Here is a 17,752-nt window from a genome sequence, read left to right as displayed (position 1 = left end):
TCCAAAAAATAAAATAAAATATAAAATAAAATAAAAAAAATAAAAAACAACTCTTTCCTAGTGGTTTCTCTTTTTCTCCATTTTAGTAAATGAAAACTTTACACAGTTCCTAAGCCCAAAACTCAGAATCAGCTTTGACTTTCATGCTGCTCTCATATGAATTAAATCCACCTGAAAATACTGTTTATTGTGGAAAACAAGGGAATTCAGGTATTAAATATGGAAGTATTGTTGATTTGGGGTACATTAAAAGTAATACTGAGTTTATACAATAAGAAATTATACTCTAACTCCATTCTTCCATGATCATTCCATTCTCACGTATTATAGGACTATTTCAGAGAACACCTTTAAAGAGGAGTCTCTATTGGATAGAGATTTGGCAGAATGGAAGTTAATTCAAAACTATTTACAACAAAGAATGGAGAAAATAAAGATTAAATCCAGAGGGATCAAAGCCCTAAAGATAAAAGCAGAACAACAACAAAAAATGACCACAAGGAGGAGCTAGAGGATAAATACAAGATAGAATTTATTTGTGGGATTCTTTTTTAAAATTTATGTTGAAATATATATTCATCCAATCAGGATAATCAAATATCCTGGTTAAAATAAAGGGCTATACAGGCAGATTGATTACCTTAAATATCAGATCAACATTTATGTGTCCAGTGAAATGAACACAACCAGGGCCTCCCCCAAGTTTCACTAATAAAGAGCTATTATATGATTTTTTCATAACACTTATCATGATCTGAAATTATCTTGCTGTTTTATTTCTTTGTTTCTTTGCTATTTATGTTCACCACCCTCCACTAGAATATAAGTTCAATAAGAACACAACTTTTATGTTTTGTTTACCATGTTATATCAGAAAATAGAATAGTGCTTGAGACACACACAAAGTGATCAATAAATGTGTGTTCAAATAATAGATCAATTAATGATCCCTGCAGTGTATGTTTTATACTGACTTTAGCGGGGTATCTTATATCCCAATATTGTGACATGAATCCTCAGTTCACTATACTTGATCACTTTGCTTTCCTTGATTGCACCATACTCACTCATACTTCCACAACTTTGGATGTGTGCCCTGCCTGATAAAATAAAAAAGTACTCCTTTCCTCTCTCTTTTTATGTAACCTTTGCCTTTCCTTCAAATCTTAACTCAAGGCTTATATATTCCATTTGATTACTATTTAACTTTACAGATATTGTGTGCATATAAACTTCTCAGTGTGGTAGATGCTATCTGGCACATTTTTCCCTTTTCTCAACTCTGTAACAAAATGCTCTGCCACAGTTGTTATCTGATAGCTATTCATTGCTTAGCTCATTAACTTTTTTTTTCTTTTAGGTTTTATTTATTTACTTGAGAGAGAGTGAGAGCCAGAGAGATAACAGATGGAAAAGGAGAAGCAGATTCCCTGCTGAGCAGAGGGCCCAATGTGGGGCTTGATCCTAGGACCTTGAGATCACGACCTTAGCTGAAGGCAGACACTTCACTGACTGAGCCACCTGGGGCCCCTAGCTCATTAACTTTTAGTAAAACATTCCACTTTTCAGCCCATATGTTTAAGCTTTCTGAAAATGAAAGAGAAAATATTAATTTTGCTTTTTTTTCCTGACAGGAAATTCTAGCTTTTTTCAAAGATAAACAGTACTTGGTATGTATGTAGAAAGCTAGTAAGTCAAATGTGAACTAACAATTTTAATGCAGAGGACTGAGAGGCAACAGGAAATCACTGATAAATGCACCTAAGGGTTAGTATAAAGGTGATGTGCCTTAAAACGCTGAAACTCTTAACTCTAGGAAACAGAGGGTTACTGGAGGGGAGGTGGGTGGGGGGATGGGGTAACTGAATGATAAGCCCTAAGGAGAGTACGTGATGTAATGAGCACTGGGTGTTGTATGCAACTGATGAATCATCAAATTCTGTCTCTGAAACAAACAAAAAATTGAAAAAGATTATCACCAGCTGCAAAATTCTCCCTTCCTTTATATATTTTTTTTCAGTTTAGAGACATATCATAGCATTCATAATAGTCAACATCATTTTTCTTTGGTCTTTCTCTTTTGTACATCCACTAGTCCTCATTATATATTGAACAATCTTACCACAATATTATGAATTCCACTAATTTCTCATTGAGTCTATACATTGTCATTGTGATTCTAGTATCTTTTACTCATTCTTCAGCTATAAACATAGATAATGGAGTCTGGGCAATACTTATATTTGAAAGACTTTATAATGTAGTGGAAAGAACTTGGAAACTAGGTATATGGTACTGCTTTTTACAAGAAATATGATCATAGAAATGTCCCCACATTCCTTAACATTCCCTTTCTACCTGGTATTATCAGGATGGCAATGCACTTTGTACATATGTTCATTCATTTGCCAAATATGTACTGGATGGTAACTGTATGCCAGCCACTATCTTAAAGCATAGAATACATTCTTTGGGGATACATGACAAAAATACCTCTATGTGTGTGTGTGTGTGTGTGTGTGTGTGTGTGTGTGTGTGTGTGACAGAGAGAGAGAAAGAGAGAGAGAGAGAGAGGTAATGGAAAAGAGTGAAACAAGTAAAAGAGACAGGAGAGGCACCTGGGTCGCTCAGTTGATTAAGCATTGGCCTCTTGATTTGGCTCAGGTCATGATCTCAGGGTCATGATATTGAGCCCTGCATTAGGCTCTGCACTCAGGGCAGAGTCTGCTTGGGATTCTTGCTCCTTCTCCCTCCCTTTTTACCTCCTCCCTCCTCCTTGCCCTACTTCTGTTCAAGGCTCCCTCTCTCTGAAAAAAAGAAAGAAAGAAAAAGGAAAGAGAAAGATGAAAGAAAGAAAGAGAAAGAAGAAAGAAAAAGAAAGAAAAAGAAAAAGAAAGAAAGAAAGAAAGAAAGAGAAAGAAAGAAAGAAGAAAGAAAGAAAGAAAGAAAGAAAGAAAGAAAGAAAGAAAGAAAGAAAGAGAAAGAAAGAAAGAAAGAAAGAAAGAAAGAAAGAAAGAAAGAAGAAAGGAAAGAAAGAAAGAAAAGAAAGAAAGAAAGAAAGAAAGAAAGAAAGAAAGAAAGAAAGAAAGAAAGAAAGAAAGAAAGAGAGATAGGAATGTAGGCTGGCATATGGTGGGGTTAAGGAAGTTAATCTAAACACTAAATAAAAAAAAGATTAGATTGCTAAAATCTAAGACTGCTCCATAAAGACTAGTACCATGACTTTCTCCATGAATATTCAATGCCAATTTCAGTGTCTGAAATAGTTAAATTAATAGAATATTTGCTTTAAAATTAAAGAGATAACTTATGTAAAAAAGCCTATTAATCTCTAAAATATTAAACAAAGATTTTTTATTCCAAATTAAAACTTATCAGAATATTTTCAATAAAGGACTTTTTTAGTTATACTTTACTAAGCCAAGAAAAGAGGGGCAATAAAATATATAAACAGAAATAACATACCGATGACAGACTTTGTAGGGTGTTTAAAGACTTTGTAGGGAGATAACTAACAAAGGGAAACCTGGCTGGCTTAGTTGGTAGAGTATGCAACTCTTGATCTTGAGGTTGTGAGTTTGAGCCCCCACTGGGGGTAAAGCTTTCTTTTAAAAAAATGATATCTAGCAAAGCTTCTGGATTTTAGAAAAGGAAAAAGAATAGTTGGTAATCTTTATCTCTTTTTCCTGCAGTTCTCTGCTTAATTTTTGCTGAGTAATTCAGCTTGTATTTATAGAATGTGTAGAAGAAGAAAATAGATTGAAGACTAATGTTATGAGGGGCTGCTTTGACCCTGAGAGACTCAGTATTCACCCAGCATATTTCCTAACAACTCCAAGCCATGTTTGGAAGATACAAATAAGAGCAAATATATTTTTATGGAACATAGATCTGGACATAAGAACCTCAACCTGTGCCTAGTGTTATCAAAGATCCAAAAACCAATGATGCACTGTAATCATTAAAAGGGGAAAAAACAAAAAGAAGAAAGTCCAGAGGCTGAACTATAGGAAGAATATCATCTAAGTCTTAGGTTTCAGCTTTACCTACATCTGGTATTAAACATATAGTTTTAAGCATTCATGAATCAAGTAAGCCCGGTATATTTCTGGTGATTTGCAAGAATAAATGGGATTACTTTTTATAACTCAACCAATTAGCCAAGACCTAGAGAATGTGGAAACCACAACAAAGCAAGCTGTTATGTTTCATACTTCCTGAGAGTTTCTGTAAAGTTTCATGTAAACATGAAAATGTTTACAATAGCTGTAAAAGCTTCCAAATGTCCATGGATCTTGAATTTACATATTTGATTTAATTCAACTATAAATTTTCAGAAGTTACATATTTGGTTACTAAGAGAACAGAGTAAAGGTTTATTGAAAAAGTATCGCTTGAACTAAACCCTCCACATTCTTTCCTGTCACTAAGTCACATTTTTTCAGGATTTCTGTATATTTTAGGGGGGAAAAACTGGTGTAAGACAGAATATGGAACAGAGGAATAAAGGTGGAAGGGAAGCCTCAGAATTTGGAGTCTGAATAAAAGTGGACAGAGAGGAGAAGGAGGGTTAGAATAGTTCCCAGGCTGTGCTAGGAGATAGAAGTTAGCATGTACTGCTAGGAGGAGCGAACAATCCACCTTGATTGAATCAGAAATGACATGGACAGAAGCATAAATAAATTAATGGTAGAAAAACTATCTGAATTTACCCTTCTTATGTTTGAGAATCACCAACTAGTCTACCTGAAATATAAAACCCAGTGACAAAAAAAAAAAAAAAAAAAAAATGGGTGTGGAGTTTAAGTTTGGTTATTTGATTTTTAGTACTTTTATGAGATTTGACAAATATATATCTATATATATAGATATCGATATATATAGATATATCTATCTAGATATATATATAGATATATATGCTATAAAACTATATAAAAGCTATCCTAATAACAAAATAGACAAAACATCCTCACTAATATTATTACATTAGTACAGAAGTTAGACTTCTCTGGCTATTATTATAACTCTTTTCAATGTGAGCTACAATAACAATTTGAAAACCCATTTTATAGTTAAATGTGTGGAATACATACTACATTCTGATGTGAAGGGCACTAGGAACCTATCCCTTCCACAAATAGCTCTTCATCAAAGCACCACTATACCTGAAATTACACAATTTCACTTAATGAAGATTTTTCCCTTCCTGGAAATTCACTTTATTTTTCTTTTAAGATTTTATTTATTTATGTATTTATTCATGAGAGACACAGAGAGAAGCTGAGACATAGGCAGAAGGAGAAGCAGACTCCCTGTGGGGTGCACAATGTGGGACTCGATCCCAGGACCCTGGGATCACGACCTGAGCTGAAGGTAGATGCTTAACCACTGAGCCATCCAGGCATTGCTGGAAATTCACTTTAAAGTGAAAATATTACTAAAAGGCAATAATCAATAACTCCCTATTATTTCACTTTATTAGATTGTTTTTCTCTCATGCCTAAGCCCAAGCAATATGAAACCTGTCTCCTGTGGAGTCCTCCAATTTTTGAAAAATATAATTTGTGAAAGATGCAAAAATTTGAACTAATTCTATGTCATAATTAGGAATGGCACCTTTTAACAAAACCCTGAAACACCTACTCTAGCTCATATCAGATCAAATTATATTAGACTTGCTCCTCACAATGGAATAGACTATGTATCTGCCCATGTTTTATCCATGAATTTTCATCAGAAAGCAGTTCATTGAAACAATATGCTTTACACTCCACTAAGGTTAAGATGAAGAATGAACTTTTGTTCTTCGAAAGGACATAATAAAGAGATATTCCTTTATTCAGAGTTGAAGATAAGAAAACAGGAAACAAATACCATATTTACTCCTTTACTGCAAGTTATTATTTTTATGTTTTTATGTTCAAGGTCCATGTATCTCACAACAGTTATGAAAGGGCTTCCTGGAAGAGCAAAAATCCAAAAAACAAAAACAAAAACAAACAAAATGAAACAAAACAAAAAACATGTGCCCCAACTCACACGGCCCCACCTTACCAGAGAGAGAGGATCACAGACTGACAGACACTAACATCTATAAAAGTGGACACCACAATTTTGCAAAGTCATTGAACCCTGAGCTCACTTACAGTCCAAAGGAAGCCATGCTGGACGAAGATGGATACATCACTTTAAATATTAAAACCCGAAAATCAGCTCTCACCTCAGGTAAGAATATCCAGAGCCAGCAATTTGGAAGTTAATTATTGAAATAAGTCAACTCTACTTCCCTTTCTCTACTAGCAATAGCACGTATAGTTTTATTTTATTTTCCTGATGACCATCCTGCACTACAGAATTTGAGTAACAGCTGCATTGGCTTAGGCAGACTTATTTAGAATATCAGCACAAAAGATAAAAACAGGGTACGTTACATTAAGGCTTATACAGTTTACTCCTAGAAGGGTTAGAAACCAACAGCAGAAGAGGAAAGAATGTTTTATAACCTCATTTTCTAAGCTGTCAGCAAATGGATATGATTCTTCAATCTTGCTTATAAGAGCAAGTATTTTGTCAGGGTTGGCACAAAACAAAGCAAAGACATACAAAGCCTTAACAGTTGTATTTTGACTCAGGGATTAGTCCATTAGAAAAGGATGGATGTGTGGAATGGGAATGGGTTATACTTGATGATCACCAAAGGAACATCAGCAAGATCTGGCAATGAGGCAGTTTATATCACTCAGAAAGTCTTGAGAGGGCAGGGGTAAGGGTGATGCTGCCCCATAGCTGTGCCGTACTGCCTGCCCCTTAACATCTTTATTGTATGCCTACAGTTGACTCTGATAACTCATCTCTGTGGCGTGTGATGGCTTTGATTCTGCTGATCTTGTGCGTGGGGTTAATTGTTGGGCTGGTGACTCTGGGGATAATGTGTAAGTATTGACTCACTGCAAAAGATTTGTTCTGAGGAAAGAAATACCTGAGGATCCTGGTGTATACCACTAAGCTTAATTGTCCTTACATATCTATTTGTTGCTACTTCAATCACCTTATACATGGCTGCCAAGACATTCCCAATAAAGGAGAACTCTGACTTTTCCCTTCTGATTCAAATCACTTTTTTGATGTATCAATTTAAATTATTTTCAAGAATTTTAAACTGGTCTTCAAGATTCCCCTCAGCCTAGATCCACACAATCTTTTCAAATTTTTTTCTCCCTATCCTGTGTATCTTCAGTTCCAGCCAATGTGGACTTTTCTATTTCACAAACACATCCTCTTTCCTGTCTTAAATTTCGCTCATTCTATTCCCTCTTCCCACAATGTCCTCCTTCCCACTTTATTTAATGAATGCATTTACTTTCACTCAGAAGCAGTTTATATCCCACCTACTGTATCTATTTTTTTCTTTGTATAAATCTAAAAGCCCTCCAATGTCACATTACCATCTATGTAGCTGTTGCTTGTGTGCTTGCTTATTTTCTCACAAGATATTGTAGAATCTTTTGTTTGCCATCTTTTTTATTCTTCTGAATATCACAGTATTTTGAGTGCAACAAGAAATCAATATGTATTTTTAAAATAAATGGATATTTTCATATTATGTGAAAAAATTGGGACACCTGGGTGGCTCAGCGGTTGAGCATCTGCCTTTGGCTCAGGTCATAATCCTGGAGTTGGCAGATCGAGTCCCACGTTGGGGGTCCCCACAGGGAGCCTGTTTCTTCCTCTGCCTCTATCTCTGCTTCTCTCTGTGTCTCTCATAAATAAATAAATAAATAAATAAATAAATAAATAAATAATAAATAAGTAAGTAAATCTTAAAAACAATAACAGAGGTCATTCACTTCTGAAATATCAAAACAAAGATATATCAAAACATCTGCTTTGGGCATGTAATTTGATCATGGCATTTTCTTATTTGTGATTGTCTCCTTCACATAGTTTACCTCTTCTTTTGGATTACCATCAGGTGTCAGTTTTGCACAGTTCTTAATTTGTTCTTTATACCGCCCACTACCCAGACCCCTTTGCAGTACTCATTTACTTGTGTGTATCTAGGAAACACTTCACAGATTGACAATTCTACAATTAAAGTTCATTGAAAAGTCTGCACATCACCATTATTATCCGGATTATAAATTATTATCTAACTTTTTCGTCTAGCTGTTACAGAGCAAAACTACCAACAAGTGGAGAATAAAAATGTCTCAGGAACACTGAACCAATTAGCAAAGCAATTCTGCCAATATTTAATAAAACAATCGGAACAAAAGAGCAATGTCCGTAAGTATGGTTTTGTAACCTTTTCATCTCCCCTCCCCCTGGAGTATTTCTGTGATATTATCTGTAGGGAACCTGGAAATCTACAGGAAACACCGACATGTGGGAAAAGCAAAAGTAAAAAGTATGGACTCCTATGCTTGGTTTCATCTTAAGGCCATAAATGCAGCCCATGTGACAGAAACTGGAGATACTATGGAGATAGTTGCTATGGATTCTTCAAGCACAACTTGACATGGGAGGAGAGTAAGCAGTACTGTATTAACGTGAATGCTACTTTGCTGAAGATCACCAGCCAGAAGGTTCTGGTAAGGAGATTCCTGTGTCAAATATTTTGGAGTCATAAGGAGAAGAATCTTAAGTGAAACATTTGACTTTAAAATATATGCATACTTTTTTCCCTCATTTCTTCCAGTCTCTGCTAATCTGAGAACCTCATCAAGCCCAGTAGAAATGACCACATTTAAGAGTAAAAAAGAGTAAAATGAACTAATGAGACTTAGAGTTCTGGTGTTATCTCTGTGACAAGCCATTTCACTTTTCTCCACTCCTTTAATTGCATTTACTAACTCATAAAAGAATCTGAAAGTATAAAGAAATTCAATACCATTGTAAAATATAAATAGAAATGTCATCCAAATATCACGTGAGTCCTCAGTTTCTGCTAAATTGTTCAACAGTTGAACTTGAACAAACCATGACTCAGACTCCACCTTTTCATAGGCTTTTCCATAGTTTTGGGAACAATTTTATTTGTTAAATACACAGGATTTCGGTTGAAATTTTTCTACTAAATATGTCTCTTTTTCCACATTTTTCCTCTTGGACAGCTCTAACAAAGGTTCTGTTTTGAAGTGAAATATGTTCACATTCACTCATGCATTCTCCCTTTATTATTTAAGGTAGCTTTTCTCTTTTTTGTGAATCCTGGAGCAAATCAGAAACCAAGCCTTGGAGTCTCCCTCCTGCCAAATAATAGATTTATTAAAACATTTTTTGAAAGGCAGAAATTGTTTATAGTACTTAACCGATAGCTTCCAATGTGGTAATTATTCACATTCTGTATATTAAAAATGAAAGCAAGTAGAAGATCTGAATTTGGGTTGTGTGCAGAGATTAAAATGAACTCAAATAGTCAAGCCAGTCATATTCTTCAGAACTGCTGTAATTGATCAACAAAATTGACTTATACGGGGATCCCTGGGTGGCTCAGCAGTTTAGTGCCACCCTTCGGCCCAGGGCATGATCCTGGAGTCCCAGGATTGAGACCCACATCAGGCTCCCTGCATGGAGCCTGCTTCTCCCTCTGTCTGTGTCTCTGCCCCCCGCCCCTCTCTCATGAATAAATAAATAAAATCTTTTTTTAAAAAATTGACTTATACATTCCTGAGCCAAAGTAATGGACCAGACATGAGGAGATCATTCCAGTGACACTCATGATCATTTGTGCTCCTTGTTAGTCTAACTGCTGTACCACCCACTAACTCTTTTTGTGAACTCAAATTCATAGAGAAGATATTCAGGTAAATAAATTGACTTTCTTCCTGATCAAGCAAAATGAGAGTACCCTAAAATCTCAACTTCAATAAGAGATTAATTGAAGACGTACAAACAAGTCTTGAATCTTGCTGTTCTAAGCTGATGGCAGGTTGGAAGTTTATAAATGAAAGAGGAAGTGATGTCATTTTTGAGAAACAATAGGTGAATTTCAAGTAGAATATACTTCTTATGGTGAAGTATATAATGTGGGTATATTTTAAAGAAAGAACAAGAGTTAATAGAAAGATGAGGGGTAGCTCAACCTTTAAAAAATAAGCAGTCAGGGTCCCTAGGTGGGTTAGTTAGTTAAGCATCTGACTCTTGGTTTTGGCTTATGTCATGATTTCAGGGTCATGGGATCGAAACCCATGAAAAGGGAGACTGCTTGAGATTCTTTCCTTCTTCCTCTACCCCTTCCTCTGCTGTCTCTCTCTCTAAAACAGATAGATAAATCTCTTAAAAATAAGCAAATAAATAAAAATCAAGCAGTCAAAAGTGACTTTCTTATGGAATGCCATTCTGTGCCTCACTTTTGTCAAGAAGCTCAAGTCATTTTTTACTTGCTAAGAATGCATTCTCACCTACCTGTTTTTCTAGGAGGTTTGAGAGTACATTTGACTCTTTCTAATTTTGTTACCCATAGATTGATTGATTGACTAATTGATTGGTTTATTTATTAATTCAACAAATATGCACTGGAACTATTCCAGTAGCTGAACCAATGCACTTCATAAAACATACAGAAGTCTCTAGATTCAGGGAACTTATAGTCTAGTTGAAGCAATAGGCAATGAATAGAGAAGTAAGTACAGTGTACCCTATAGTAGGTAGTGATAATTCCTAAGTAGAAAAAGGTATAAATTAGAAAAAGCAAATGCTGTTTGTAATCCTTTTGAGAAAGACATCATATAATTTCTTTTATTCAATCAACTAAAACAAATTAATACTTCCAATGTAAATATTGTAGGCTACTACAAACTGAACTAAGCAATGAAATCAAAGTAAGTAGAACTTAAATCTAGGGAATAATAAAGTTTCACCAACAATATATTTCTTTTTTCATTTTCCTTCTCTAGTTGTTTACTACTATGTTATTTAAGAGCGATATTTGGCACACTATTTGAAACTCTTGTCTTCAATTGATGGAAGATAAGCGTGTAGAAAGGTTAGAATATCTGCTTTCTGTGAACATTTTTTCTGTATTCAACAAGCAATTTTTTATTCTAAAACAAATAAACTTGGCACAATTCTAAATATCAAATATAATTAATGAGCATTAACATAGACATATAATCTAACTTGTTTCTGTTGTTCAGGATCTTATCACAAAGTTTTGTTTTTACACCGTTACAAGAACTGTGGAAGCAGGCTGACCATTATATATATATCTGTGTTTGCAATAGAAATACATAAAGTCCAGGACTGGATTTATTCGTTGGGTTGGATTATCCCGCAAGAACCCTAATGAGATCTGGATGTGGGAAGATGGCTCTGTGCCCTCCAAAGATGTGTAAGTCACTGGACATTCAGAATTCAAGGCACAACTAGAAAACTTTATTCTTGAGATCCTCTACCCTCTTGAGGACAAGTTACTTAAAAGTTAGTAGGTGGCTCTCTGCCCTACTGTGTGCTATATATGCAGCAGGACACTCACTGGCATGGTACTTCTAATAAGACAGTTCTACTTAACTTACTCTCCCATTCCTCTACTCTTAATCTAAGTTACAATCCATTTCTATTCCTGATGTTTTCCCCATTCATTTCTACCCTCAAATTTACCATTGAAACATTTGTGTGTGTGTGTGTGTGTGTGTGTGTTTAGGTTTATCTGATTCTCTTCACATATTTTTCAAACAAAATGATCATTTTTGTTTTTGATGGTTGAAAGTGATTACTTCTAGGATTCTTTTGACTTTCCAGTATCATTTTGCATACTCTTCCACCCCAGAGGTCTCCACAAATCAGGCAACCACCGTTCACAAGGTGGTTCTAATGTTCATATCATAAGGCTCCATCCTTCTACAGACAGTCCAAGCAAAGGAGGCATTTACACTGAGTATTTAATATGCTTTCCAATATCCAATCTCAAGACCTTTGCTCATCATGTATATCAAAACTGTAATGTCTCTTCAGTTAAAATTTACACTGATAACCACAACTTGTACAATCTGATCATTACTTAAATTTTCAATTAATTTATTCAACAGATATTAAGTATTTACTATGGGTAGGAGCAAAGGATAATGCAACTATAAGCAAACATCTTAGATCTTGAGCTTTATTTCCTATCATTTGCTGACTCATTCACCATATTGAAGGCAAACTGGTGAACCCTCTGTGCTTTCAATGAACTAAACTTGTTTCGCTGTCTTAGGGCTTTTGTACTTACTGTTTTCCTCCTGAATGCTCCACTTCCAGAACTCCATGATGAGCTAGCTCCTCCTTGTGATTTATGTGTCTGTTTAAATATCACTTCTTCAATGAGGTCAACTTAAATTGCACAAACTGAATTAACCTCCTTCCACCTACATCCACTTGAGTCCGTAATCACAACCATTTCATTTCTCTTGCCATTCTCTGAAATTTTCCATTTGTTGGCTTCTTACCAATATCCTCTTACCATGATGTAACTTCCCTAGTAGAACTGGCTGTGTCCTTGTTTACTCTATCAATATCAGCACACACACACAAACTTAGGCACATACTAGGTATCCCATAGGTATTTGGTGAATAAATTAAATATATACATTTTTTTTTGTTCTCTTGTTATAATCAGCACAGCAGAGAACATAGACAAGTTAACAGGCAACTACAATAGAGTGTGCTGCCTTATCTCTGCTACCTTGTAGCATAAATCCTCATTTCAAAAGTATTTAATCAACTTACTTTTCCTTAAGCGCAGTCCCACTTGGTGCAGCTACTTGACCTATAGGGTCTCTCACCTCTTCTCTGTTGATCTAAATCCTACCCTTCCTTCAAGGCAGAACTAAAGCATTATCTTCCATGAAAAGATGAAAAAGTAAAGCTTTTCCTATCATTTCACATCCCATCCATCTCTTTCTCTGGACACCTATTTGCCTACTGCTCACTTGTTGCTTAATCACTGCTATAGTAAATTGCTATTGAGTTACTCAGATGTACATACTTTATACTCCGAAGCAGATTGAAAATTCATCAATGATCTGAATGTGTCTTTTTGCTTTAATCCCCCTACTTTTTGTTTCCACTTTGTGCAACAAAATACTTTCACACAGAGTTTAATTGTTGACTGTTTATATAGCTTTCGAAGGAACTCATTCTATCTTTTCCATTCACAGGTTTGAGCTTTCTGGAAACGAAAGAGAAAATATGAATTGTGCTTATTTTTATAATGGGAAAATTTACCCTACCGTCTGTAAGAACAAACATTATTTAATATGTGAGAGAAAGGCAGGCATGGTGAATGTGGACGCACTACTTTAATGCAAAGAGATTTCATAGACAAGTGCTCAATTTTACAATGAAAGATCTGGATGCAGAACTCGCTAGCCATAAAATTTTCCCTTTATTTCCCTTGGAGTCACCTTTGCATTATCTTTTCTAACAATACCACTTCAATATATATATATCCCTTTATAACAAGGGATAAGATAACTTTGTTTCTTCTTTATACATCCAGAAGCCTATGATCATTGGTTCTCAATTGTTCTGTTTCCATGGATTTTCTTTCTTCTTCTCTTCCATTCCTAATCATCTCAACATGGTATGATTTGGCGCATTTTCAGACATAAACATATACATTTTAAATTGAAATAAGAAAAGTTAGAACTTAATTGGCTTAAGCTGTGCAAAATACCTAAATCTGAAAGACAGCATAAGGTAATGGAAAGGATACTAAACTTGGAGTAAGTAGAATAATCTAGATTGTATGATTACTTAATGTACAACCGTGGACCAATTAGTCATGTAGTCACTTTAACGTTCATTTTCTCACATTTCAGATAGAATCGCACCCATTATTTTACAGTTGTACAATCTAATAAAACATCAGAGTCCCATGAAGGCCAACACCATGACTTTCCCATTTGCTGTTGTATGCCTGGCACCAAACACGGTTCCCGGCTCAGCAAAAACAGAAAGACAGCTGCTTCCAATTGTGTGAGATGATTGATCTGTAAAACATTACACAATTGTGATTTGGAATCCACCTTCAGTCAGATTCAACAGCACAGAAAATAAAGTTTCCTTCTGCACAAGGAAAACAAAATTTCTATGCAAAAAACTTGATGGTGCTTAAAAATAAGAAAAATACTTCTTAACAAGGTCTATAGGCAAGTTAACAAAACAGCAAGTACAAATGTTTTATCTTTTCCTGACAGTTCTATGCTTGGTTTTTGCTGAGTAATTCATGAAGAATTTATAGATATGTGGAGAGGCACTCTTTCATAGGATAATAGGCAAAAATTGCATTTCTTTCCCACAGCTTCCCTGAAGTACTCTTTCTTCTTACATTGGTGGTAACAAAATTTATAAATAAGATTCTGAAACATCTCACTTGAGATGTTTGTTAAAGCATACAGATGTTCAAATACAAATGCATAAGGTTCTCAGTGGAAGGCTGAGACAAAGCTACAAATTGGTTTTAATATATTTTGAGAAAAATTACATTAGAACTTGCTCCCTGTGCGGCTTTTGCTAAATTACTCTGTTTCCTCACTTATGAAATGGGCTTGATATTATTACTTTACTCACAGGTAATAGTGAGGATCATTTAGTACAATATATAAAATATTAAATACAGTACCAAGCATGTAATATATATTCAATAAGTCTGTATTACTTACCTTCGTGCTCTAACACTCAAAGACACTTGAATCTTTATCTTGATGTAGATTATCAATATCAACAAGCAGATTTTGGGGGGACTAAGGAAAAATAATGCAAATGCTTCAGATTCTGTTTCTACTTCAAATGTCTTGAGATCTTGGCTTTTGAGGTATAGTATCATTATTTTACTGTTTTTACTTATTGACTTAGAGAAATGGAATAGGAACTAATAATTCAGAAAACCATCCAAAAACAACCAACCGTATCTCTGGACTTTAGTGTTTTATTGCCCACAAACGGAAAAACATGTTTATATGTTACTATGGCACCAGTAAATTTCAAAGAATAATATCTTCATTCGTGGCAAAAAAACATAATTAAAAAATGTAAACCTTAGGGATGCCTGGGTGGCTCAGCGATTGAGCGTCTACCTTCAGCTCAGGGCATGATCCCAGGATCCACGATCGAGTCCCACATTGGACTCTCTGCATTGGAGTCTGCTTCTCCTTCTGCCTGTGTCTCTGCCTCTCTCTGTGTGTGTCTTTCATGAATAAATAAACAAAATCTTTAAAAAATATATAAACCAATCAAACCATGCCTACAAAAATTCTTTTCTCTGGTACTCAGATCAAAAGCATCTTATACATGAAATTGGAATAGTACAGATTTTAATAGCACAGGTTCTGTGATAAGACCACCTAGTTTCAAATATTAACTCTTCCACTTACTACCCAAGTGAACTTCAGTAAATAATTTGATCTATCTGTGCTTCAATTTACAATTAAGTTACAATGTACTAATAATAGTGTTTCTATCAGAGAGCTATTTTGAGAATCAAAATAATTCACATAAAAGCCCATTGAAACAATGCTTGGAATGTAATAAATAATAGCAAGTAGTTCAATTAAAAACAAGAGCAATACAAGTAACATATTAATCCTTTATTGGGAGAGCCCAATGTTTCCCCCAAAGAAACTTATCAGAGAATGTATTGTATTAGAGAAAACTAGATCTTCCTGAGCTTTATATTTGGTACTGATAAAATTTGAGAGCACCTGGGAGTTAATGACAATTCACTGAATTTCCTTTCCTGTACTCCCAACATTAGTCTTATGCATGTTTGGTATACTTATGGTTTCTTCCTCTTTTTCTCCTCAGGATAGAAATCATTACATGATAAAGGCTACAGAGAGTTAAGTCACATTATTTTTCAGGTTAGAATCTCAGGTCGCAGGAAAATCATTTGAAATGTATGGAGAATTTGCTTGGGTTTACCTCCTAAGATCCTCTCAGGCCCACCCTGTGCCTTGGGAGGTAGAGCTCAAATGAACAACACTTTTTGGAGCAACTTTCCTCTGGCTTACAGTTAATTTAGCTATTGGGAGGCACTCACAGTAATCAAAGGGTGAAAGGAGAGCAAGGTCAGGGTATTCATTCCCTTGGCTTTCTCCCTACCATGCCACATTTGACAAAGGCTGTGTGTTCTGTATCTTAGGCCATGGCCCCCATCAGACAGTCACAAGGTTCAAAGACCCTCCTCTTAACTCCTCAGGCCTAGGGGTGATAACATCATCCCAATGCATATTTCAGCACCTCTTTTTGTTCCCATTACCCCTTCCCCAAACTTTATAAACAATGTCTTTATCCAATGCCCTTAGATTACTCTTTGAGTATGCCATTTGTTTTGCTTTGTTATAGAGATCAATGATTGATCCAGGGAGATAGTGAAACAAAAAAGAACATTGCAATTTTGCAGATTGTTGAGATTTGCAAACTATAAATTATCAAGATATGATCCTTGGTCATAAGGACAAATGGCCAATATGTGAATGATGATTAAAATATCAAGTTTCTTAATACCAAGGCTATAATCACAAGATGTGGCAGAAATAGCCATCTATCCACTAAATAATTCATGCTTCTCATTTAGAGCAAAGTAGTCATCAAAAGTTTGCCAGCCAGGCAAAAATTACATTTATCAGACCCAGCCTTTTAGAGCTAAAACAGGCATTGCATTAGTTGATGTGGGTATGCTATATGTTACTTCTTGATTATGGCTTTCAAGAAGTAGACACGGATTTGCCATCTTCTCTTTTCCTTTCTAAGGGACTCCAAAGTCTCACAAGATAGAAGCCTGGGTCCCATTTGGAGGAAATCTTCCCACTAACCAGGATTACTGGAGCTAAATTGTCATGAGAGCAAGAAATAATCTTTATTGTGTTAAACAACTGATTTTTTTGAGATTTACTTGTCACAGAAACTGCATTACCCTAACTAATACAGTGGGTAAATTTATTTTAGGGGAGAAATTCCTTCCTAGCTTTTTTTTTTTAAGGATAAGGATACACAATGATCTATAGCTCCTTATACCCTGGTTTGTCCAATGTGAGCTAACCTCGGATCTTTGCTGTCTATGTCATCCACATTCTTCATGTTTTGTACCAAATAGAAGTGCATTTTTTTTTGCACCTCTATTCTTTTCATCTTGGTAATAATCCAGTGGTATAATCCACTTCAACAACTGCTGCACTTCAGAACCCAGAGCAATAACTTACTCTACCTTAGGCCCTTTCAATTCGGTTTCTTTTCTCACTTCCTACTTTAGCAAGTTATACTTTGGCTTAAACTTCATAAACTTCTGCTTTCCAGATGAAAATGCATCTATTCTATATATTAAACCCAAACATAGTTTCCCACTACTGTGAGAAGTAGCCAATTTCAGTTCTTTCACGAGCCTGTTCCTTCCGTAAGAGGAGTTATTTGTCTTAGCTTCTCATGTGGACTGCTTTACCTATCACAGCATCTCAGACATGCAGGAGGAAGAAACATACACCTCTCTTCGTTGGGATAGTCCAACACCAAGCTTTTACCAGAAACACCTATCTTCCACCAAATATTCAGGTAACCAGTTCTAATTATTCAATCCAAGACTTTGCAGTTTATGTTTTGTTTCCTGTTCTATGATGAGCCCAAGGTGATTTTTCTAATGAAATAACCCACATATGTATGCATATGATAATGTGCATGATATGCTAATATTAAAAAATGAAGTGATGTGGAAGAGTAACTAAAGGTGCAAAAGGAAGAGATCAATGGATTTGACAAATATATGGTAACTTTTTCC

At 35.3% G+C, this 17,752-nt stretch overlaps 1 protein-coding gene across 4 annotated transcripts in view; it reads left to right on the top strand.

Moving 5' to 3' along the window:
- CLEC1B (C-type lectin domain family 1 member B) overlaps positions 1 to 17,752 on the top strand; it is a 44,888-nt gene that overhangs the window by 12,903 nt on the left and 14,233 nt on the right. For 3 of the 4 annotated variants that reach the window (XM_072799068.1, XM_072799066.1, XM_072799069.1), the window contains 6 exons: positions 5,926 to 6,225; positions 6,834 to 6,932; positions 8,167 to 8,286; positions 8,440 to 8,591; positions 11,226 to 11,332; positions 17,429 to 17,529. In XM_072799068.1, the coding sequence (XP_072655169.1) occupies positions 6,024 to 6,225; positions 6,834 to 6,932; positions 8,167 to 8,286; positions 8,440 to 8,591; positions 11,226 to 11,332; positions 17,429 to 17,529 (781 nt within the window). In that variant the 5' untranslated portion in view covers positions 5,926 to 6,023. Of the gene's footprint in view, positions 1 to 5,925; positions 6,226 to 6,833; positions 6,933 to 8,166; positions 8,287 to 8,439; positions 8,592 to 11,225; positions 11,333 to 13,139; positions 13,456 to 17,428; positions 17,530 to 17,752 lie in introns of those variants that run through there. The other variant, XM_072799070.1, reaches the window with a different exon arrangement.

This window comes from Canis lupus, chromosome 25, assembly GCF_048164855.1.
Source record: "Canis lupus baileyi chromosome 25, mCanLup2.hap1, whole genome shotgun sequence".
Lineage (NCBI taxonomy): Eukaryota > Metazoa > Chordata > Mammalia > Carnivora > Canidae > Canis > Canis lupus.
Note: the sequence above shows the minus strand (reverse complement) of the source record. Positions and strands in the feature narration are given on the sequence as shown.